Consider the following 25245-nt stretch of genomic DNA (forward strand, 5'->3'; position numbering starts at 1 on the left):
ATGCTAACATTCGCTAACTAGAGCTACATCTGAAGAGCAGCTGAGGCAGATGTTGTCATTTGTTTTGCAGGCATTTGGTCACGAACCAAAGTTTCAGACAAGTTAAAATTTTTACCTTATGATGTTAAGGGATCAAATAAAGTTAAAACAATTCATTCTGAGGGGAACACATATCTGAACTAAACGTCAAGGCAGTCCATCCAACAGTCACGGAGAAGTTTACTTCATAAACACAAATGTTATAGAAAAGGTTGGAAGGATTAGGGTACATCATCTGGGAACCATGAATGTTGGCACAAAATTTTGCACTAATCCATCCAGATGTTGAGATATTTTAGTCTGGGTGGATGGTGGATGGAGCGACAGCAAACAGGCATCACCATCCCCAGCATGGCTAGCATTGTAGCGTGGCTAAAACACCATCCACATACAGTAAAGAACAGAGTTTGAGAATCACAGTCTGGGTCATGCGGGAAAACTACCCTTCCTCCTCTCTCCTTCCACCACAGCATCTCTCATCTTTATCTGAGTGATGGCTGTCAAACACCGTCAAGCTTCTGACAAACTTTGTGTGTTGTACTGTAGGTTGGAAAGGGAGGTGTCGAACCCCCGAACCCTCGGATGGCATTCAGCATATTCCTCCCCCTCGCTGTCTGCAGGTTGTTCGGACTCTGCAGCACACCAGACCTTTGAACCTGCGTGTTCATATTACCTGCAGGCCTTCAGCCTCAACACCGCCCTCCCAGTTCACAGACAATCAAATAATAACACTGTGGTGTCTGTTCCACTCAAGAAAATAAAACCCCCGACTTCAGTCTTCTTAGTCAGGGGCAGCAGGAGATAACGATCAGAGATGATCAGACTTTTGTGGTAATTAACGCGAAGGTTTCGCACGATTTTGTATTTGTTGACACTTCTGCGTATACAAAGCAGAGGGAGTGTATGATGTTCTGAGGTTGTTGAAGGTGCAGCCAAAATCCTAAGATTAAAGGCAACGGATCATTAGTTTGGTTCATACCTGCTTCAAACAACAAACAGCAAAACAAACAAACAAACGAAAAAAAAAGAAACTGCGTCACAAAGGTGTGAATGATCCATCAGCGACTGAATGATAGATATTAATAAGTCTGTAGAGACTGTTCTCTGACTTACAGGGGCCTAAAGACAGATGGAGGATTTGTCAGGGGCCGGTTTAATCAATCCCTACAGTACAGTTGAAAGCAGAGCCTCTTCTAGAGAAGGAGTGCTGTTTGCTGTTGGATGATCTGTTCATCTTCACACAGAACAGATGAAGCAGACACCGCACCACTCCAGGCGTAGGACTAAAAAGAGCCGGTTGTGTTATGTGATGTTGCGGTGCCCTCTATTTATTCTGCCAGCTTAAATTTAGTTTACATGCCTGCTTGTCACAGCACTGGTTTGTATTTTCTGTCCTTCTCGCTGATGTCTGTTTGCCAGTTCCATCTTTTTTGGGTATATTTTAGCACTTTGATGCCTTCAAAGATGATTAGCATGTGCGCATTTTATTCCTGCTATTTTTAAAAAATAGCCTGTGACCACAGATGAAACTTTCTGTTGTTCTCCAGACCAACTCCCGCAAAGAATAGAAATTGATGAGTTGGATGTCCCTGCCAAATAAGCCCATTAAGAAGCTCTGAATCATGTTTGAATGGGGAAACTGACTTACCCCGCAGGATTCACTGAAGCTATTCATTTTCTTCAGCCACAGTACAGTACAGCGTGAGGGGTACCAGGGAGCAAAGGCCAATTAGGGCTGTTTGAAAGTGTCCGCAGAGGTGAGTGCTGCATCTGCTCCACAGCATGCGCCTGAATATTTCCGTGAGGGCGAGTGGGACCGGTCACAGCTGCAGCTCAGTGGGCCAGAATCAATCCGCAATCCAGTTCCTGTCTGTGGGCCAGATCCATACATGTGGCCGCTGCAGCGTCTGGAGGTGCAGTGAAATCTAACCACAGTACAGCAATTAGGAAGAAGAACGACAATGTGTGATGAAAGACACCTTGGAGGAGACTTTAACTGAGATTAATTCAAATGCAACAGAGTAAAGTCAAGGCAAAACAGAATCCAAACACGGCGTCTCAACGCCTGTCTGAGGTGCAGTTTGCATTATTCAACAACCACCTGTGTTTTCTCATGTTGAAAAAAAGTGCTGCACTTTCACTGAAAGATAGTGCAATAAAAAAAAGGGAAAAGAAGAGAGAGAAAGCATTGTTGGATACTTCCTTTAAAGCCAAGTTAGCGCATTTTGATGGAACATGACTGCCCTCTAGTGGCCGAGGGGGGAAACGTCTTCAATATGTGTATAAACTCTCAACCGTTTCTTCCAAGTGTGTATGGTTATTACCAGAACTGAAATAATTAGTCAATTTATCAACAGAAAATTAATAGGCAACAATATTGATAGTCACTTAATTGTCGGAGTTGTTTAATTAAGCAGAAATTGTAAATATTTTCTGTTTACTGCTTTTCTCTTTATTATTCATCTTTTATTTCTTTGTTATTTTACATGGTCTGTCTTTGAGTTGTGGACCATTGTTCAGGTATTTGCAGACGTCACATTGAACTTACATTTTACATTTCATAGACTAAACAATTAATAAATTAATTAAAATAATTGGCAATATAGCTGATCATATAAGTTACTTTAGTCCCAGCCTTAGTGACAACACATATGCAAAAAGAGACGGAAAGAGAAATGAGATGGAGGTCTATTTGTGTTCAGCGTAATCTTCATTTAATTAAATAGATCCTAAAGCTTCACCAACAGATCTGTCTATAAATGTCTTTCGCCCCAGGACTGATTGCAGATCATTAAAGCTGCTGTTGGTGACGACCGACACTGTGGGATTGTGGCTGATTCCCAAGAGGAGAAAGAAACAAATTAAAGTATTATTTACTTTCCAGGCATATTTAATTGGCACAGTAAACACAATACAAAGTATTCAGTGCTCCAAAACACAAGCATGGGCTACCAAATGGAACACAAACAAAAAAGTGCAAAACACACCATTTGGTAGACCTTACAAAGGAAAAGAAGTCTTACTTTGCAAAGCAGATAAAGTAATGGTAAGACTCTCAATAGTTAAAATAGATGTTTTCCTTTTTTTAAACTTTATTTATATATTCATATATATTCTCTCTAATTCCATCGCGCCATTTCCACTGTACAGGCAGGTTATTCTGGGGCTTCCACTCAAAGGTTTGTGGTGGTCTCGTTGCAGAGCACAGGCGGGCAGGCGCTGCCGCCGCCAGTGAAGCGGTGGTCTTTGCCTCGTCAGATTTATCTCGTCATTTATCACTCAGAAACAACAAAAAACAAAAAAAAACAAACAGAAGGGGCGTGTTTGATATCTTGACATGTTGAGATCGGTGGCAAAAAGCAAACGTGGTACTTTTAAGCTCGATTCAGCAGGGAATTGATTATTCCTTCCATTAAGAGTCCAAAGGGTCATTAAGTCCATCACTCATCCGTTTAAGAAGTGTACATAATATTCTGCATCACATGAATATTCAGCAATGGCTTCATCCAAAAACACAAACAGTGTAATTGTTACTTAGATTTGCAGTTAAGGGATTTTAGTCCCGTTCAGGCAGAATAAGCTACAACAAATTTCCAGCTTAAAATAAAAACAAAAAAAAAAGAAGCAGAATCTCAATTTAAGATCATCAAATATAAAACAAAAATGTTAAAAATCATATACATTATGTGCCATTGAGCAGGCGGGGGAGGGGGGTCAGTGGACATAATTCCTCTCGTCTGACAGTTTCATGATCATAAAAACTCCCAAGCCCCCCAAACTAAATCACATCTTGATCCTTTCACCACACCACAGCTTCATCATCAGCGTCATTCTGAACACAAACCCGGTTAAGGCCCAAAAACAGGTGATTCTGTCACACTGCAGTCACAAATGAACAGGAACATGATGAATCGCGGTATATTTTCATATACCGCAGGCAGTGTGGACTATCGTTAAAACATCAGGTGTAAATCATATCTTCATGGGTTTTATTTTTGGGTCGAATGCTGCTGGAGCCAAGTGGAAACATTTCCCACAAGGTGATTAACTGTAAACTAACAACAACTTGCGTTAGACACTCTGATCAAAACATACAATACTAACATTTTTACATACATACTGTACTGTGAACTTACAGTAAAACAAATGCACATGACATCCATGACCTACCTATGCATAAGATCATTCAGAAAACAACATTTCGGGTCCCTGTTGTCCTTTTCTGACAGTTTTGAGATTAAGCTGGGGAACACTGGGAGGAGGTGAAACAGGGAAACATGCTCTCTGATCCGACAATAGAAAAGAGATATCAAAAAGAAAAAAAAAAAGAAGAAGAAGAAGAAGAAGAAGAACCACAGGCACCGAACCCAAACAGTAGCACTCAGGTTAATTCAAAGAGTACGACCAGGCAATGAGGGTTAACTGAACAGAAAGGCTGGAGGCTGGAGGCAGACAGGGGAGGGGGGGGGGGGCAATAAGATGACCAAACTCCCCCACCACCTCTTCCGGGCTGCCAGCAGAGGGGCGAGGAGGAAGACAGGGCAAGCATGCAGCAAACCACAACGCTGAGAGGCCCCGCCCCCGAGCTGTTGCAAAAAAAAACAAAAAACAAAAAACAAAAAGGTGGGGGGGGGGGGGGGGGGGGCACGCTCAAAGCAGCTTAAGGGAATAGCCTGAGCTGCCTGACACAGGGAAGGACCGTGGAAGTGAAGGGGGGGGGTGTGGTCAGAGAGAGGAACAGACACCAGTGACAAGACGGGATTTGGTGGATGAGAGTGATGGTGAATGAGCCCATCATCCATCTCTTTTCCCTCTAGGTGGTCCTGGGTATGTGGGAGTGATGGTGGTGTGTGGGAGTAAAATGGGACATTAGGACACACAAAACCTTTAAAATAAGGCGGACATATGAGCATTTTCACGCCAGTCAAACAAACCAGGAGCACGTGACGCTGAAACAAATGATTAGCACCTTCACTTCTTCTGTTTCCTGCTGGATGAAACCTGCAAATATGGAGCTGATTTTAGTGGGGTGGGAGGGTGGGGGGGTGGGTGTGTGTGTGTTCACAGCCTCGTATGTAGGTCGATGAGTCCAGGATGATTCTCTCTGGAGTCAATGAGTGAGTGAGGAGTTCATGACTCACACACGCACACACACACCGCTGGATGAATCTGGAACACGGCTTCCTCCAGCTGGTCGTTTGTCCGTAGGCTCGTGCTGGTCTCCGTCCTGTCTCTGACCACACCCTCTGCCGTGTGTGTGTGTGTGTGTGTGTGTGTGTGTGTGTGTTTGTGTGTGTCGGTGTGTGTGCGACGGGTAAAAGGTAAAGAAAAAGAGAACTGGCAGAGCCGGGGGGGGCGGGCGTTCAGAGCGAGGAAGCCAGAAGCCACTTTCATGACCGCGCGTGGTGCAAGCGGAGTTAGTTCCATTAAGAAGCAAAGCTTTGCTGAAAACAACAAAAAGCAAATTGTATACTGTGGTTGTGATTGCTGAATGGGTGTTAAGAATGGAGAAGGTTATGAGCGCTAAAATTTAGATGAATTTCTCTCATCCTTGCTTCACACTGCAGAGTTCTGCAGAGGAAGCGCAACACTGCGGATACGTTTTTTCTTTTATAGTTTTTTTTTTTGTATTTTTCTTTATAACGGTTTGGAAATTGAGATGCGTTACTATCGGCCGTCTCTCTCTTTTAGATTCAGGTCACCGTTCGCTTTTTCTCTCTGACTCTGTGAGCGTGTGAGGAACATGGTGGTTTTCTCCGAGGCTGCTTGCCCTGCCATTCCTCCGCCAGCCTCACACTTTTAGGAATCTGCAATTCAAAAAGGAAATACAAACAAACAAAAAAAAAAAAGAAAAAAAATGACAAAAAGAAAAGTTAGATAGCTTTAAAGGAAAAATCGAGTCAAAGACAGCAACCCAAATATTCAGACATGGAGAGGAGGAAGAACGAAGTCATCGCAGATATGAAACTACTTTAAACTGACTGAATGCAATCTGCGCATACTGCATGTGTGAAACGAAGACGTGTCTGTTTAACTAAGAACCTTTCAGCTAAGTTTTCATCTGGCTTGAATGCATGTTAAAATGCAGCCACTCGACTTTGTCACAACATGCTGAGATCATGTCACGACAAATACTGCAGCATGCAAAACATTTCAAAATGCTGTTCAATAAAAAAATAAATAAAAAATGTGTATTTACGGCAATGATGTAAAATGACATCGTTCAAAAAGGAACCCCATGCTGTGCTGTTAACGAGCCTTCAAAGCTGATTAAAACGTGTGAAAGGAAGTTAAACAGGCTTGTGTAATGAGTGAAGAAAGAGATGATTTCTGAGTATTGAAGAGTAGCACGTACAAAGTGTCTTATTATCGGTATTATAGCAGTGAGGTGAAATGACACGCCATGCTTTCACGGCGAAACACCGTTCACAGAAGTGCTGCTCAGAGACCCATGCAAGAAACCACAAAGCTTTAAAGTCATGACCAGCTCCATCTCTCAGCCCAGTCTCACCAAATAGCTTAGTACAGCTAATACTCAGTCCTTTATTCCTTTACCACTGGCCTGGAAAAAGGGACCAGAACAGCCCAACACTATCATTACCACAAAGTGGATTAAAAAAGAAAGAAAAAACATCTTAACGGGGGCAATTAATTACTGATTCAATCATTAATTTTATAAAATTATCCCTAAACAAGGGAGGATAATTACTTTCACAACTTTTTTCATGTTGTCAATCTATAGCATGCAACACTTGGGGGGTGGGGTGGGGATTTTTTTCTTTTTTTTTTTTCTGTTTAGCCTACAAAAATATCTTTTAATATGTTTCCATATTTTACAGCAGATTTAAATTACATTTGCATGATTGCACATTGAGCATGCTCTCCTTTACAGTGCAACAAGTGACCACAACGCGGTAACCTGCGCGATGATTCAAACTTCACTTGACGTTCAGTGTCACTTCAGAGGGTGCATACATTCACTCAGCTGAGTTTAGTGATTTATTACCACGCTGGCTCAAATACTTGTGATTAAAAGCGTCTTGATTTGAGTGGAATATGATGATCTGACATTTCAAATCTTAATAAAAAAACAAATAAAGTTCTGTGTCTTTGAAATGTACAAGTGATCATTGTCAGCGAGTGATTTGTCCCATCATGCTCAGCTTCAACTGGGAGGTGGGGGTTGGTGGGTGTCGTGTTTTATTTGCATGACCACTAGGTGGCACTGCAGTGAATCAGTGGTGAGGAACTACAAGCTTCTTTTCACACAACATCCTCCGGACTCAGCTGGCATTCAGTGTCATTTCCTAAACATCAATATATGTTTTGTTCACAGCTCATGAACAGTGCACAGTGACACACACACACACACACACACACATACACACAATCTGCCACAACTGTAACAACTGTCATGAGGCACAATGGACAAATCTGATTGGGATACAGAGAACAAGTGTGTGTGTGTGTGTGTGTGTGTGTGTGTGTGTGTGTGTGTTAGGGGAGGGTATTCTCTTATCTGAGCTACCAGTAACAATCTTTAATCTCCATAACTTGCCCCATTCATTTAGCATGTGAATGGAAACGCACTGACTCACAGTAACAGAAACACACTGTGCTGAGTTAAATGTACGTCATAGCACCTTTGGCATTTGTTTCCAAAAAGACCTCGACGTAGGATGTTGGGACGTATCCCTCCTCGTCCTCGTTCCTGCGCACTCGCGTCCACCCGTCTCCTTTGTCTTCCTCTATGACGTACAACAGCTCGCCCTCCGCCACGGAGATAGTGCCCTCGTTATGACCTGCAAAAGTGGGGGAGAAAAAAATGATATAAAAAAAAGAGAGAAATAAGTGACAAGGCAAGAAATGTACATACTGTGCACTTGGAGGAACTATCTTCAACAAATTTCATGTAGATTAGAGTCATTTGTAAATCAGGTTTCCTGGAGACAAAGAGGAAGTAAAACCAGCTGCTGTGCGACAGGAAAATGATGTAACTTCGACTGCATTAGCGTGCAGAGAGGGAACGCCAGCCTGCGTTTTGACATGAATGAGTCACTTCATCTTCTTCACTTAATTTGCTCATTAATGAAATATATGTTTTGTTTAAACGTAAATCAGCGGCTGTGTGGAGGTTGTCTGCAGGCAGAAGCGCCGTCATTCAAATTCCATTGGATATAAAAGCGTTTGTGGATATTTTAAATAATGAATTACCAACTCCAGGACTGTGTGCTTCCAACATACGGGATATTAAATTAATACTTTAGACCAGTGATTCCCAACATGAAAAAAAAGTATATTAGTAAATTTTTGAAAGTTAAATGTGAGACACTTTCACCTCTTCAGGCCAATAAAATTACTTCAAATGAGACAAAAAAGATGAAGAAGTCACTGTTCACAACCCATGCTGTGTTGAGGGTGTCACAATTAAACTTGGACTAATTTTATGGAGTCACAAGCTTTAATGATGTATGCCATGAAACAGGGCCAGTAAAAGTTGCAGCCTCTCTGGTAGCGATGAAATATGCTGCCGTTTAATTCATCTGTGTCATTATTGATAAAAAAAAGCAGAATAAAATAAAAAGCATCTTTAAAATAACTCCTCACAATCATCATTAAGAACGTACACAGGGTTTGCATATCCTGTTTTATTCCAAGGGTCATCAGCATTCATCATCTCTGATAAGTCAGGGCTATTTAAAACCTATTTGCACCCAGCGCTATCTTTGCAATCTTTTCAGAATTCAAAGTTGAAAATAGTGTACCACAGAAATGACTGCATTTCTTTGCACCTCTGCACATTTCCTCAGAAAGGTCACACCCCTCCTCCTCAGTCAGAAGAAATCTAATTACATTCCTCCACCCTGCAGCTGTAGCTGACCAATACACAGCGTGTGTGGCCTCAACCCACCAGCAAGCTTTGTGCTTTGAAACATCAGCAGATAAGTCTATTGTGTGTGCGTGTGTTTTAAATTCAAACATCTGTGATTGCAGTTACCTTCAAAGGGATACAAGGCTTTGCAGGTGCCGATGGTGGGCAAGGTCTCCTCGTCGTCAAACTCATCGTCAAACTCCGGCGTGGAGGAGGTGGGGATGGGGTGGGTGTTGGCTTTGACCTGAGTCTCTGAATTCTGCTCCTCTGTGTAGCTGCCGTCCGGGCTGCTCAAGGGCCAACACACACACAGTAAATATACTGTGAAAACATTCATAGTTTTCTTTCGAAAAAAATAAAAGCTCTGGGGTCTGGGACTGATGTGGGTCTGGGTGTTTGTCAGAGTATAATATACCTCTCTCTGTCTTGTGCACAGTTGTTGCTCACTGTTGTGTTGTTCTGGGTCTCATATATCCCGCTTCTCCGGTGTGTATCGCTCTTGGATGGCATCCTCTCCTCCACCTCTGCTAACCAGCCCTGAAACACACGCAGTCATAATGTTTGTGTTGGCTGCAGCCGCATCTTTTTTTTTCCCATACACGACTAACATGACGACTTGAAATTTATTTCAAGCGCAATGGAATTCTGTTTATCCGTGAATCAGACGGCCTTTATAATTTGGCAAGAATCTCTCTGCCTCGCTCTCCACCTGGTTTGCCATTTATTTACAGTGTTCAACCAGGCTGTTGCTCTGGGACTCCTCTCTGCCTTCACAGAGCTGGAACAAGGCAGCCAGCCCCTCCAGCTGCATCACATCTTCTCCTAATATGGACGAGCGGCCGTCTTCTCTGGAACCACCCCAGCTGGAGACGTGTGTTTGAACTCCTCATTATTTACTGTCTCGCATAAACCAAACAAGATAACTTTGCCAACACTAACATTCACACAGAAATGGGAGCCGAGGCTGGCACCGGACTAACCTCAAATTTCTGCACTTCAAACTGGAGCTTCTCGATGTTCTGGCCTATTTCTAATAGTCGGGGGTCTACGCTGGCAGGGTCTCCCATCTGAGGGTTCTTCACGTACACGTCTTTCATCTTAGTTAGAGCGTCCCTATAAGAAACAAATTACAACCGTCAGTACAAGTCTTTGAGTCTTCGTTGCGTATTAAAGAGGTAAACACACAAAAAACTAAACTTTATAAAAGTTACCTCTGGTCCATCTCTTTTTGAATGTCTTTATTTAATTCATCTAACTTGCCCTGCAGCTTCTTCCTCCTCTGCTCCGGTGGCAGGTGGCTGAAGTCCTCTGGTCCAGAACCCTGAGAGGAAAAAAAAAAATAAAGGGAGGAAGAGAGGAAGGAAGGAGAACCGGGGAAAAAAAAAAAATGGAGAAAGAGATGGAAAGAAACTGTAAGATAAAGATATATACATTTTTATAATCCATTATTTATTTGTTGTGTTGCTGCTTTGCCAGGGATCTAGTCAGGTGCAGTATCTCCCTTTGCTGTGAACCCTGTGAACCAAGACTCAGGGATAAATAGACAACAGCACCACAAACGGAGCTCTTTTTATGTTCAAACCACATAATTCAACCTGAAGGAGATACTGCAGCCGCTCTCTAACACACAGTCACCGAGAGCTGGGTTGTTTGTCTGTGTATAGACTTGAGGCCTTTCATCTATTCAGTCGCCACACCTAATCTAGTGCTCTCTGTGAATGTATCGGAAATGTGATATAGTGTTACCTACATCCTATTATAGCTCGTATAGCGTTTCAGTGTGAGCTGGCTAATGCGCCTGAAGCTCTCTGTCGGGACTGTGTGTTCTTATAGTGGTGGATGTGTGAGCTGGCTAATGGGTGATATTCCCTGATGAGAAGGTTTCACACTGGACTTTCTGCAGATATAATGTATCTGTATTCTGAGACTTGCTATATTATAGTGATGCCTGGTCTGTATGGAGCAAGTTCAATCACATATGAATTATATTTATATGAATAGATAAACTAAAATATATAAATGAACCATTAAATTGTGAAATAATTTCATAAATTAGTAAAACTCAACTCAGGATTTTTAAATTCTTATCTGATTTCCTGTCCGTTAGCAAAAACAACCAGCTAGCTGCTCCTGTAAAGAAACTGTACAGTAACTAACTTCTCTTTGAACTTAGTTTAATAATGCTGCAGATGCTACCTACCAATCTAGTTAACTAGTCAGGTTGGAGTCTAACTTTTAATTATTACTTGGCATAAAAGTGTTAGCAGCAGCAGCAGCTAGCTAGGACACATCCTTTCTCTGTGGTCGCTTTAGCTGACAGAGGCTAAACTAGTTAGCTGGCAGTTGGTTAGCTTGACAAACCAACCTGGACAAGCCATACAAAGATGAGATGAATGCTTTACTGGAAGTGTTTTCAAACAATATATTTTACTTTCACAAGAAGAAAGACTTCAGAGATGAAGACATTATTTTGCCAGATGCACTTCTGGTAAACTTCCCCACTGCAGTTAAAGACCAGCCCACAGAAAAATCCCTAATATTTTTCCCTAATATAGCAGTTGGTAAGTCTTGTGGGGGCATGTGATGAAAGGTGAGGGGGCGGGGACTAAGTGACCATATTGTGACATGACATGAGAATCTCTGTAATGACTCTAAAACCACCCTGTTATTATTAGAATAATTCACTTTTTTCATATTTTGTCAAATTATTTCTCAATTTGTTCATTCATTCCACAATTTTCTCTATTTATTCATATAAGTATATGTATTCACTTAATTCATTTTAAGCCCATTGGGACTCTAGTCTATGATTTTATTTTTGAGTGGAAAAAAATAAAAAATGCTGTGTGGACTGAATAGATCAAGGTCTGTGATTGGATCTCATTGAGATGGGTCACCACAGGTTATTAACTGCTGGAGCTACAGACTCGAGGTCAGGATTCACCGCACATGAGCCAGGTCAAACACAGCAGCTAGGTTACCATGGCAACCTTACCCTTTCTGCCTGCATCATCACGCAACACTTACCGGGCATGCAACATAACAAAGATCTGTCAGTCATCATGCAGAGACATGCTCCTTTCTCAGTCACACGTTACAGTACAGACGTCATGTATTAGTGTTTACTTCCTCTATGTAGCCAAGACAAATGAAAACATTATTATCTAAAATGCAATTTAACTCTACATGATAAAAAGTGAAACTATGGGCAGGTACAACATTAATGCCTGCAGTATGATGAATTTACAAATGTATTGCTCTGTTTGGAATCAGACATAGATTTTGAAAATTAAAAATCTATACATATTAAATACAATAATACTGAAATTATAAAAAAATCATGAAACGGCGTAATTTCATTATATCAGCTTAGTTCCACATTTCTAGAAATCCGCTTCTCTTTCTTGCAGAGAGATGCTGTCGTGTCTGTAAGGCAGATATGAAGCCACGGCCAACAGGTGGTTAGCTTAGCTTAGCATAAAGACTGGAAGCAGGAGGGGGAGTGAGCCAGCGTCAACCTGTGTCCAGTCTTTATGCTAAGCAAACGTAACTATTTACTGGCTGTAGCCTCATATTTATTAAAACAATAGATCTAAAACAATAAAAGTCTATTTCCCAAAATGTCAATTAATTTAATACTTAAATTGTCTTGGTCCGGAAATATGAAGTGAAAGAGGCCTGTCAATGTACATTTCTCTTAAATCACTTTTACAGAACAGCATTCTACTGTATAAATGAAATTTGGCATGCAGTGTAAGGACATGAGTGAGCAACTACTACATAAGATCAGATTAGTATTTGTTACGATGACAAACAATTTTGTCGAGACGGTAGGGACTACCAGACAGGCTACGAGACGGACAGATAAAACATAGAGTAAATGTGATCACCTCAATGAGATTCCGGACGTGGGAATTGAGTGTGATCTGCACCACAGAGACCACAGACACAGTTTGGGAGAGACATGACGAGAAGACAACCACAACATGAAAACAAACGACAAAATGACATATAAAATGAGACAACGACATGAGTCTGGGGGTCCATCGTTGTGTCACAGCAAAAAAAAAAATTAAATTATTAACTCAATTCAAAAAAAAAAAAGGAGCACAACAAAAACATAACGGCGTACAGAACGTTATTAACAATGTGTTACTGGGAGGACGTGACATGCGTGCTATGGTCATGCCGCTACGGACGTGCGGTTATACGGTCATGCTTACCAGCTTGAGAGAAAGCTTCATGGGGGGAGAAGAGATAGAAATGGCGAAGAGCAGGAGAGAAAAAGAGACAACAGACAAAAGTCAACATCAGGAGAATATTATGGCCATTTGTTTCATTTTCCTTTAAACAAAAACTGCTTAGATGTATTTTATGATAATGCTTTGCTTTGCCAAACTTCACCATTTAGCTGAAAGAGGGTGCAGCTCTTAAAGGATGAAGGATTTGGATTTATAAGCATTTTATATGCTTTCAGCAGCAATTTCAGCCCTAGAGCCCCCCACTCTTTTCTAATGTGATGAAGTTTAACATTTCTAATATGATGGATTAATGAAAAATGAGAAATAAGTTGGCAAAAAGGACCAACCTACTGCACAAGCATGGAGTAAAGAATGAAAACAACTGAGGGAAGACAGATGAAAACAAATGAAGAGGAAGAAGTAGAGGGATAATGGCTGCGACAGGGACACGGATGTACCCTTTACTTCTTGATCCTGCTGCCATTACAATGACACAGAGGGGACAGCAGAGGGCGCCAAAAGCATGTGTCACATTAGCAGATCCATATGTTGACATGGGAGGCAGATACTGCGCACATTCAAGCTGGAGAGACAGTTTCCAAAACCAAACTAACACACTTCAAAACAAAAGCAGCTGAATGAGGGTAGAAAACGAGAGAGCAATCATGAACTAAAAGATACACAGAGTAAAAAAAAAAGAACAAAATTAAAATAGTTATAAAAGTGTTTATTTGGATCATTTGCTGAGTGATTCTTGAGGGGACGTGGTTATGTTTTTTGAATCCAAAGAACAAGAGTAGAAAGCATGTTAATGACCATTGGCTGGTATAGCTGGAGCAGATGACTTGTAATCCTGTTAGAGGCTCACAGGCTGGTGCACTGAGGAGCTCTACTCACTTTAGCCGACTAATCAAGTCATCCACCTGGAATGGATTGTTACGGTCCTCACTGCGACCCTTGTGATCCTCCACCTCACCACCGCTACATCACTCTCACATTTACTTTCATAACACTCAGTGTACTTTCTGTATAAGTAATAAAAATGCATCTAGGTTTGTATCCACTGATTCTGTTGCTACAGGGTCAGATATGGACTATACTCTTATGAACCTTGGTATGAGAGAAATTCTAACCTTTTAACTTACGTCTTTGGATAAAAAACAGAAAAAGTACACAAATCTTAATGAAGAAAATATGTATAAATCAGAATGTGGTTAAATTTGAATTTGATTTGAACATTTAATAGGATATTAAACCACTTTTAATTCCTTATTTGCATGTGTCAAGTCTACAAACAACAAGATTCAAACTTGTTTGCTATCACTTTCCATGCATCTACATTTTCTTCACTTGTCAAAGTGCTACTGAATCATTTTTATCATATGATTGGATCCGATGCATCTCATCTACCAACAGCATGATTTCTTTCACGCTCAAGTCTCTTTGTTCCATTTCTGCCAATTTCCAATAAAGTAATCCCAATTTATACAAATACTGTATATTAGCTATTTTTCACACAAATAAACTGACCATGAAAATTAAACATTTAAATTACATATGCAGAACCAGGCCACTGAGTAAAATGAGGCAGATTCTGGGTAAATCCTTGTCTCTGATTGGCTATTCCTGCTCTGAGCACACATGTGATAAATCATACAATCACTTGAAACCTGCAGTTTGCCGTAAGCAGGAGTGAGTCGCATGATGTCAGTGTTTTATATTCTACAGTCTCAGCAAATAACTCTTCACTCATATATTGGCTCTTTAGAGCTTTCTTACAAGTTTTATAAACACAATCTACCTGAGCTCTTTCCAACCACCCAGACAGACACAGATACACAGGTATATTATGGTACTTACAGACAGAAAACATCGCTGCTGTATGGCACACCAGCACAAACAAAGCCCTGGAGGGGTGAATTCTGGGTCCTGTAGGCTGGACCCAGATCCAAAGTGTGACCAACACCACACCTGACGGTGGGACTTAATTTGCAAGGAGGGGTGATTGCTGGGTGGGATGAATAGCATCCTCACGCCCGAAGTTACCCACATCCACAGGTGCTTGTGACACTTTGTGAATTGACCCCTTGTAGATGCTCAGTGGGGGAAGCCCTGAAACAGCTGCGGGACACAGCGAGCATCAAGAAAACCTCAAGCAGATACATGTGATGTGGGATGAAGTCATCATCTTCTCTGATCATTCGTCCTGCTTCTACACGTGTCCGGGCCATGTGATCAATAATGAGCCAGGCACAGACACTCGCCTCCTTTGTGAGGACAATTTTCCTCATTAACTGTGACAAACAATCTCCTCGTAGAGACCGAACATGTCACACAACAAATTATTATTAATGAGGCTACTGCCTGTGCCGTATATGGCTTTTAGTAATCACACACATCCACACACACACACACACACACACACACACACACACACAATACTCATTCATAATTTCTTCCGACCACGCACACACACCGCTGGTACTCACTGACGCCCATCACGCACACTTACAACATATTGCCTGGCTTCGAAAGCATATGTGGGTCGGCCCAGAGTCCTCTTCATAAGCTCTTTGTGACAAATGAGCGAGCGCGGGGATTGCTGCTGTGGTGGTCGTCAGAGAGAATACAGCTTTGTCAATGAGAACTCACAAAACAGCACTGACGTCTTAAAGCTCTTATACTGTATGTTGCCTTAGTATGACCCCCACCCCCGCCCCAAAACACACAATACACTTTCTCCTTTTCCTCCCAAGCAACACACATACACGCGCACATACACGGTGGACTGTGGATGGATTACACAGCTAATATGCAACACACAAAGGTTCTCCTGCAGAGGCAGACATCCTTCCACTGTGCAGAGAGACACGACACCCCACCCCCACTGGCAGAACTACTCTAATCCCTAATGTGTCGCCATGTCCTCCTTGCAGGAGGTGGGAGAGGGATGCTTTTGTATTTTCTTTATTAACCTGCTGCTGTAACCACAGAATACCAGTGATAGAAGCTTTTATATCTTGTTTTTGCCTTGTGAAATCTTCAAACAGGGTTCCTGCAGGGTTTTTAAGAACCTTCTAATGCCACGGAGAAGGTAATTTAATACCTGTTTCATGATCATACCGTCCCAAGTACGATGGAAAACCATTGGGTATGACATTGCCTTGACATTTTTATTAGTTGATCAAAGTTTATTACTTTCCAGCATTATATAACTAATTATTAATGATGCAACATGGACCGGGATATGAGGCATAAAAGGATGGATGTATTAATCGATTAAAGATTATTAATGCTTTTAAGCTCATTTAAGTTTTTGCTAAAATCAACACTTGCCCATTATGAGTCAAAGAGCTTCCTAGCTACAGTAGCTATTAGCAGTGACAGTGTTCGCTTCAGGTCCGATGCTGATGACTCCAAAAAGGAAAAGGATTGAACAGCTTCCTGTGTTCACAATCCACTGTCACAACAACCCCAATTTAATTAATTAGTATGTAATATCTCCAACAGTCTGCCATCAGATACAATGACTGTCTATGGCAACTAAGGGAAAACACCTGCAGATTAAAATTAAGATTTCCAAAGCTTCTAAGACTTTTCAAGATCCCTGCAGATACCCTGTTAAAAATGAGCCTTCCTTCTCAAATTCAACACAAAATACTGTAGTGTTGGCAATAAAGTGTTAGCGCTAGTTAGCTTGGTTTGACCAGATGGATGTAGGCCTGTTTGTAAAGGAGCCGAGGAACTGCCCTGACCCTCTACCAGCAGTTGTTCACAGGCATTAGTCCAAACTGAGTGTGCCAGTGAGGCAGTGGGGCTGGTGTCCCTAAAGGACCTCACGTCATTCTACTGGATTAACCATGCACCTTCTGTTGCCTTTTATTTACCTATCATTATGGTACTTATCCAAAAACATTAAGTGGTTATACAGTAAAATGTCCTCTAAATCAAACAACATCTACATACATAAAAAAAACAGAAACAGGTAACTGTCATGAGACATGCAAAGGAGTACAAATTATTTAAATGTATTGTTATGAGATATGGAAAGGAGTGCTAATTCTTTTAAAAGAAGTCTTTGATTCTTCAAAGGGCTTTCTACTCTGATAGTTTCTAACCTTTCATGGCCTCAAAAACATCATTCAACCTTTTACTGGTGCTGTGAAATGTTACAGTAAGGTCAAACTTCAATCTCTTTAATCTATGAATAGTTGTAAACAATGAATTTGATTTTTTCTTTGAACATTTTTTAAAATCGCTCTTTTCAAGAGTTGCTGCAGCACTTCCGCTTTGAGAAACGGGCACTTCCTGCTCGATCCGTCTGGCGCTAGAAAAAATATACGCTTCCCCTTTTTCTGCTGACCTTCAATCATTTCCTCTCCCATACGTGCACACATTGCACCACAGCACCGTATTGTTCTTTGGCCTTTTCAGACGTCATGTTAGCACCAATTCATGCTGATGTTTTCACTTTGAGTAAGTGCAACCCTTTCAAAATATGAGCGTAAACAAAAAAAAAAATATATATATATATATTTGTGGGAACCGGAAGGAACACGTGAGTTGCCGCCCATTCCTGAGGTCAGGGATAAGCTGGAGGGTGAAGTGGATAACGGGATGGCGTGCTATGACCTGCCCCAACGGGAACTCGCGATGACACCCACCAGGACCCTGAGCCGGTGCTGATAAAGCCACCCTCCAGGAAGCCTTCTAAAATTACTCTCCTGGCCCCCTCACTGCACACAGAAGTGACTCTGTCGGCCTGCTGCCATATCCACAACCCTTGACTCAAATCATATCGTGATATTTAACTCTCTTCTTCTTTTCATTACATCACGTGCAAAAACAAAAAAAAAACAAAAAAAAACCAAAAACAATCTGCCTCCAGCACAGACTGCAGAGAAGTGCGCAGGGAGCTACTGCAGTCTCCATGCTACTGCCAAGACTGCTCAGGCGTCTTGCTAGTTTCTGTCAAGAGGGGAGGGGGGAGGTGGGTGAGAGGGACTGTCATTGTGAGCACAGTTAATATGAAGAATGAAGGGACGAGATGGAGAGACTGCTGCTGTGTCAGACAAGTACCATGGATTCATAGTTATGCGCTACAAAAGCATGCTAGAGAAGCAAAAAGCCTGAGCACTGTATGGGTGAAGCTGAGAGGCCTGTTGTACTCTTGATCTTCGCTGCTTATACCATTTTAGCGGTTTGTAATTATAGCATCAATTTTGAAAGTAGTTTTGAACTCAAATTATGAAAATGAAAGCAGCCCAAAGTGAGCGCTATTTTCTAACCGAGTTCACATTTCCTCCATATAAATGCATGAAGTTACTGGTAACACTGATAAGATTCTACCTTTGTATTACTTCACCCATACAGCGCGGCAGGTACAGAGCTCAGATACAGGTGTACAGACACACACACACACACAAACACACGTGCACGAAAGCTTGCTGGACACACACACTTACCCCTCGCCTCAGGCTCCGGAGGCAGTGCATTTTGGGTTTGGAGGTCATGAAGTCGTTGAGGCGGTGGGAGAGGGGCTCCTTGTGCTGCTTGGGAGACTGGGGGTCGTTGGGAACAGCAGAGGGTGAGGGCGGGGATGAGGCTGGGGGGGCAGGTGGGGGCTGGTGGGGGGATGTTAACAGGGACATAAGCTACCAGTAAGAGAGGGAGCCGTGACGGAGAGGAGGAGGAGGAGGAAAAACATGGAAGAAGAAGAAGTAGAAGGGGTCGAGAATCCAACGAAAAAAGACAAAGGAGGAAAAGGAGGAGGGAACACAAAACGAAATAAATAAGCCTCCTACAAATATTAAAAAATAAACACACAACAGAAAACCCAAACAGAACGTAAAAGACAACTGAAGGAATGTCAAACCTAGTGTATCAGTAGTTATGTTGTGGAAAAAAAAAAGAAAAGTCAAACACATAACAAAACATAAAAACAGTTAAAAAGAAAAAAAAAAGAAGAAAACGACCAGAGTGAGTAGGAAGCGTAAAATGTGTTAAAGCAAGCGGCTGCAACAAAGCAAACAGCAAAGAGTATCAGTCAAAGCGCATGCAGGCTTCCATTTTAGAAATTCCTTCTTTTTTCTCTTGGGTTTTTTCTTTCCCGACCTCATCGCAAGCCGGCTAGGACGAGAAATCCACCACATCCCCCACCGATATCAGCAGATGAATTTGAGGTCATCATCAGAGGAATCTAATTGCTTATTGCTGTCCTAAAACTTCTGACTGCATAATTCATCAACCGGTTTTAGAGAAGTTAGAAGATGAAGCAGTGACGAGTTCTAAGATGCCGCACAATGCGCATGCATGGGCAAGTGAGTCAGAAACCCTCCTTTATAGAACAAAGAGACTCAGAAATCCCTGAAAAACCCTGGTTTCTTTAAGGCAAAAATGGTGCTTTTATACTGAAATATCAGTATAATGTTTTATTTTTGTATGTGTTTCTGTTGTGCTTGCATGCAGGTGTGTGAATGTACAGTATAAATACCTGTGTGTGGCTGTCTGTGCTCCCAAACACTTTGTATAGAAAATTGAGTAGATCAAGTACATGTTTGGGAGTTTACACATAGTGGATACGATGAGTTTAAACACCATTTTCTGTACACATACAGTCAGTACGCTGGGGGTTTGTCATCTAGCATTGCACACACTTGCTTCCAGCATTCCTCTTCCACATACACACACACACAGCCAGTTACTCACTCATGCTCTGATCTCATTCAATACCAACAGTGCAACCAGCCCATAAGACGGTCAGAGATCAGTTTTGCTGTTCAGAAGCAGGAAACCGAAGGAGGCAACTCGAGGCCGATCACCAGTCAATGGAAAAAACGGTGAAGGGAGACGGTTAACTTTAGATCAAGTTAATATGTGCCAGATGAGTCCGTCCACAGGTTGAAGGTAGAAATGCATTAGTGTGTGTTACAGAAGGGAGGCTCCAAAAATCGGTGAGGGTGATTGCCGGGAAGGAGGAAAACGGGTGGCAAATAATAACAACAAAAATGGCAATACCAACAGAGAGCTAGCAACAGAGTTCTTGAGCTTAACAGAAGTCAACGAAAGAATCTACGTATCTACATAAAAATGAAACTAAATCAAACACATAGCCACTACTAGCAATGTAGCAGATACTGCAAATGTAACATTGAACACGTATATCGCTATAGCCACTGTATCACAGAGACATAACCAACATAAAGTAAAATAAACCTACAATATCCACCCCACCCCATAAAAAATTCCCCAAGGTGCAATGTGGCCTCCAAATGTGCAAAACCAAATCCTCTGCAACCAATGAGGCTTTGCTGTGTGTTCGAGTGTAACTGTGACTCTTTTGTTAAGTGTGCATTCATGTGTTACCTTGTTCTTGTTCTTAATGAAAGGCCACAGTTTGCCCTTGGTCTTGCCAGTAGGCTTCTCCTTGCCCTCTCTGGGGTTGGACAGGCTGGTGTCAGACGCCGTCCTCTTCATGGGTTGACCGTAGTCCTCAAATTCCACATCACCCGGGGGCTCGAACCCAGACTTGTAGGACTCCACCACCTGTTTGGAGTCCTAGTGGGGGGGACAGTGGTCACAGCAATCAGGGAAAGTCTTATTCTTGATACACTTTATCTACTTTTTGAATATTTTTTAAACAAGCAATGTCTAAAAGGAGGATTTCTGTTTGTTCAGATTGTCCAGCTAATCAGCAGGTCTGGAGATAAGATGCAACGCAATAGCGGCCTGGCGATTGTGATGTTTGGAGTAGTTTCTGTCTGATAACAGTTGGTGAGTGTGTCATGAGAGGAAAAGGAGAGGGACTGTCGTTATTCAGCTTGTGGGCCACAGAAGAAAGAGGAAAAGACCTAAATCTGTCAGGCAGGAGTTATGACAAAACACTGAGGTCGGGGACACAGCCAGGCTCGTCAGACACAGGAAGAGGCACATTAATCAAGTTCAGAGTGCATCGACCTATCTGCACTGATAAGGGCAGAGGGTCTGGTTGCAGTTAGGACCCGGGGTCAAAGATCTTCTGTACACTGTATATATGAGAGAAGAATAAGACACAGAGAGGCAAAGGAGCATGTGATATGTTATTCCCCGCTGTTGTTTACTGCAGCAGACAGTCACAGGCTGGAGTCATCTCCCTGGAGCGGGGCCATGCACACAGCTAGACACACACACAAATACACATAATATGCGATCCCTAAGGATACTCTTGTTTTTTGTCATACGGCAGGCAGCCAACATGAGACATCTCAATATATCACACTGCTCATTTTCTATTTAACATTGGAAAATTATTCCTTCTTTTTCAGTATCCAAGAAATAAATAATAAGCCATGGGACAAATCTGAAGCCAACAACTGCGCATTAGCTTCAAAGGTTTAGATTGAGAATAGCTCTGATCAACAGCGGGTTTAAACTAGGAAGCAAAGTGGTTGAACTTCCTCTTGTTTCCAGAACAGGTACTGTGCAGGTATTTAAAACATGGCCAGAAACTTTATTAGCTTTCCCATATCTGTCAAAAGGCTACAGTCAACAGTTGGTTAGCTTAATTTAGCATAAAGACTGGAAACAGCAAGCCTGGCTATGGCTAACAGTAGCACAATCTGCCTACCAGCACTTCTAAATTAAACTAACTACACATAACCCCACATAAAATGACAAGTTGTTAGCCTGGTTAGCCTTAAAGGTGCTGGTAGGCAGATCCTATTGTATATATAGGTTAACTGGCTGCTCGCAGTAGCTTCATGTGCACAGCAGACGTTGTAGGGAGTAGTATTAATCTTCTCTAACTTTCCACCAGAAAGTGAGTAAGCATAGTTCCCGAAATATCAAACTATTCCTCCAAATTTAATGGACTGTAGCGAACTGCACTTAGCAGCACGGCTCTGTGTATACCTGTGTGTGTATCAAGAGTGAAACATCCCTTGGAAGAGGGCCAGCACAGCCTTCACTATATGTACTGCCTAGCTCTCAAGTCAACCCTCCTTAGTTTCAACTACTTTCCTCAGATCTTCAGCATCTATGGGTGAAACTCATGAGCTCACTGACAGGTGCTCAATGGGGAAGCACCTTTGAGGAAGCTGGGTATGTGTGTACTCACTGATCACATCGTATGAAACTAAAGGGGTAATCCAGAAATTGAGTACTGCTCTTTCATTCCATCTCACAAGACACAGATTAAAAAAAAATAATGGTAAAAATGAAATTTTTAAGGCGCCCCGGTGGCTCACCTGGTAGAGTGCGTACCACATTGGCTTAGTCCTAACCGCAGCGGCTATGGGTTCAAATCCAACCCGCAGCCCTTTGCTGCATGTCATCCTCTCTCTCTCACTGTCTCTTTCACAATTAAGGTAAAAAATTGCCTAAATATTAAATTGTTTGATTTTCTAGCTATTTATCCCTCATTTCAAGTTTCAAAAATCCTGGATCCTACATTTCCCATAATGCATGTCAGTAGCCTCTTTCATTAGACTGCTCCTAAATACCTGTGTTTTTTCAAACCCCAAACCTCCAGTTTTTTTAAGTCTCAAACAGGAGACATTATCCAACTGTTTTCACAGGCCGTGTAGTCACCAAGACAAGTTAGCTGAACTTCCTTAGTAAAGTCAGAGGAAGGCCCCTTTAAGGGGGACTACAGGGTGTATTTTTAGGCAACACAAAGCCATGAGAGTAGTTCATGGGGGAAATACAGCGTGTGCATGCAGCACATTGATTTTCTCACTATAAAGGGGAGTTCAACACATAAATTGAATCATTTTATTCAGCTATTCTCTCAGCTACAACACAGCCCTCCCACAGCACTTTGTTGTTCACAGGTGGGTTGTTTTTTATTTTTAAAAAGCCCCCCCCAACAGTACCAACCCACCAGCACACTTGTTGCTTTAGTGGAAGCCTAAAATCGTTGGTGTGTGGGCCTGAACTGACAGCCTGGCTGAGTGAGCAATATGTCCCACATGGTGTTTGTGTGTGTGTGTGTGTGTGTGTACATATATCTCATTCTGTTTACTCACAGTTTTGGGCTCGATGGACTCGGCGGCTTTCGTCATTTCATCCAAACATTTCCCGACGATGGGCAGCACCTGGCGGTCCACGTCTGCAAACGTCTTCATGCACACTCCTATCCTCTCAATCCGTTTCTCCTCCATGTCTTGAAGTTTCTAGGTGAAAATACAGACATATTCGTACGTAAATACAAGCGTCACTAGCATCTGTTATAGAGTGAGTGGGCAGACCTTGCTTTGAAAATGAAACACTGAGCTTGGAATGAAACTGTCAGAAAGAGGTGTCTTTTGATATTGAGCATCAAAGATCTAACATCTGGGAAATCTCTAATGCACTTTCCATCTCTTTTAAATATATGACTCCTCACTGTCAAAAAACAGAACTTCAGAGGCAAAAACTAAAAAGAAGATCATGAATAAGTGGAAAAACTACTTTTTTTGTATCTCAAACTCTCAACATCTGTCAACATGCAGCGCACAGAACAAACAGCTTGTACAAAATAGCTCTTTATAATAATGGCTGGTTACCGTCAGTGTTTCCCACATGTTGAGAATTTATTTTTAGTTGTTGACCCAGAGGGCAGTAGGGGGTGGGGGTGGGGGGTGGCCAGCAAACAGCACTGTATTCACAAGCGAACTAATGATCGCACATGAATGCACCTTTGTGGCCAACTTTTCAATAAGTCTGCACTTTCAGCTACATTTGCACACAGAGCTTTGAAAGCTGATAAACACAAAATGCAAAAACAAAAAAAACTTTTGGGTGGAGTTAACCTTACAATCTGATGTATGGGAAATACTGATTACCCATTAAAAATGTAGGTTTGTTTAACATGTTTAAGTGCAATTATCTGCAGTAACAAATCAACCGAAGGGTGTTGTGTTTACCTGGAATATGTTGGGGATAATTGTGTAGTAATGGTCATTCTGCTCCTGGTTGAACTTTTGCAGGTAGGAGGAGTAATCGCTCTTACTGTCAGCAGCCATCTGGTGTCTCATCTGAGCTTGCTGTCGTGCCTGAAGAAAACAAAACACACAAACATGCACGTCACGGACACGCTCTCATCGCTATACCTTAGTGTCCCCTGATTAACACAGACATATGGGTTACGCACACACATACACATAGCCTGGGCATAAAAACCTATATGAGTTGACAAATTTGTGCATACGAGTGTTCATGCATGCTCATGTACACACATAAACAGGGTCACAGGTGCAAACCCAAGTCGGGCAGCAGCAATAGCCTTTGGCATAAGACTAAATGTAGGCCAGAACAAACATATAAACAGGGAGACAACAGCCTGAACTGGCTGCAGAATGCAGGGATTTGGATTTTGATTGCCCGCCCTGTCTAGCCTCTCTCTACTGTCGATAATGTTGATTATTTTAAGCTAGTTCAGTCTCAGGAAGGGAAGGCAGGCAGTCAGAAACGCAGCAGGAACAGCCTATTACAGATCCACGGCAAGCAGATGGAGATGAGATTATCTCAGCTAGACAGCATGTGGGGTGTGTGTGTGTATGTGTGTGTGTGTGTGCGTGCGTGCGTGTGTATGTGTGTGCGGCTAAGTGCTCATATCTGTTTCCTCTTTCTGTCAGATCTGTGTGGCCCGTCCGCACATAAATAGTGATTTCATTGGTTCATCCATAACAAAGAGTCACCTCATGAACCTGTGATTGCAATCAGCGTCTGGTCTGCTGAGTAGCAGATGAACAAATACAACTGCAGCCATTTAACTGTACAGGAATATAACCCTGATCTGTCATAGTCCTGAGGGAAACATTTACAGGACTTCATCTAAAGACTCCCCCCCATCTGAAGCAAGAGTTAAGTCTCTCACGCTCGTGCTCACACACATATGGGTAAGTAATAGATGACATAATAGAAGAAAAGGAGAACATCAGAGCCGAGGTGCTTGTCAGACACAAAGGTACATTATGTCCAGCACATGAGGGATGACAGATAATACTTCAGTGGAAAAACGATAGTCACAGCCTACAAAAAAAAAAAAAAAAAAAATCCAGAGGAAAGCTAAAAAGCACATGTGAAAATCCAGCTGTTTAAAATCTGCGTGCAGGCCTGTGAGCGTGCATTGAT

At 42.0% G+C, this 25245-nt stretch overlaps 1 protein-coding gene across 24 annotated transcripts in view; it reads right to left on the bottom strand.

The window, feature by feature from the left end:
• Nucleotides 1–2908: 2908 nt before the first annotated feature.
• Nucleotides 2909–25245, bottom strand: part of LOC130186219 (formin-binding protein 1) — a 57943-nt gene continuing 35606 nt past the window's right edge. For 3 of the 24 annotated variants that reach the window (XM_056403096.1, XM_056403084.1, XM_056403097.1), the window contains 12 exons: nt 24036–24164; nt 23157–23303; nt 20518–20709; nt 18618–18806; nt 15665–15757; nt 13135–13149; nt 12802–12837; nt 10123–10232; nt 9892–10024; nt 9327–9448; nt 9038–9198; nt 5858–7841 (listed from right to left, as the gene is read on the bottom strand). In XM_056403096.1, coding sequence (XP_056259071.1) covers nt 7663–7841; nt 9038–9198; nt 9327–9448; nt 9892–10024; nt 10123–10232; nt 12802–12837; nt 13135–13149; nt 15665–15757; nt 18618–18806; nt 20518–20709; nt 23157–23303; nt 24036–24164 — 1506 coding nt within the window. In that variant the 3' untranslated portion in view covers nt 5858–7662. The other 21 variants (XM_056403090.1, XM_056403088.1, XM_056403082.1 and 18 more) reach the window with 17 other exon arrangements.

Source organism: Seriola aureovittata, chromosome 18 (genome assembly GCF_021018895.1).
Source record: "Seriola aureovittata isolate HTS-2021-v1 ecotype China chromosome 18, ASM2101889v1, whole genome shotgun sequence".
Classification (NCBI taxonomy): Eukaryota; Metazoa; Chordata; class Actinopteri; order Carangiformes; family Carangidae; genus Seriola; species Seriola aureovittata.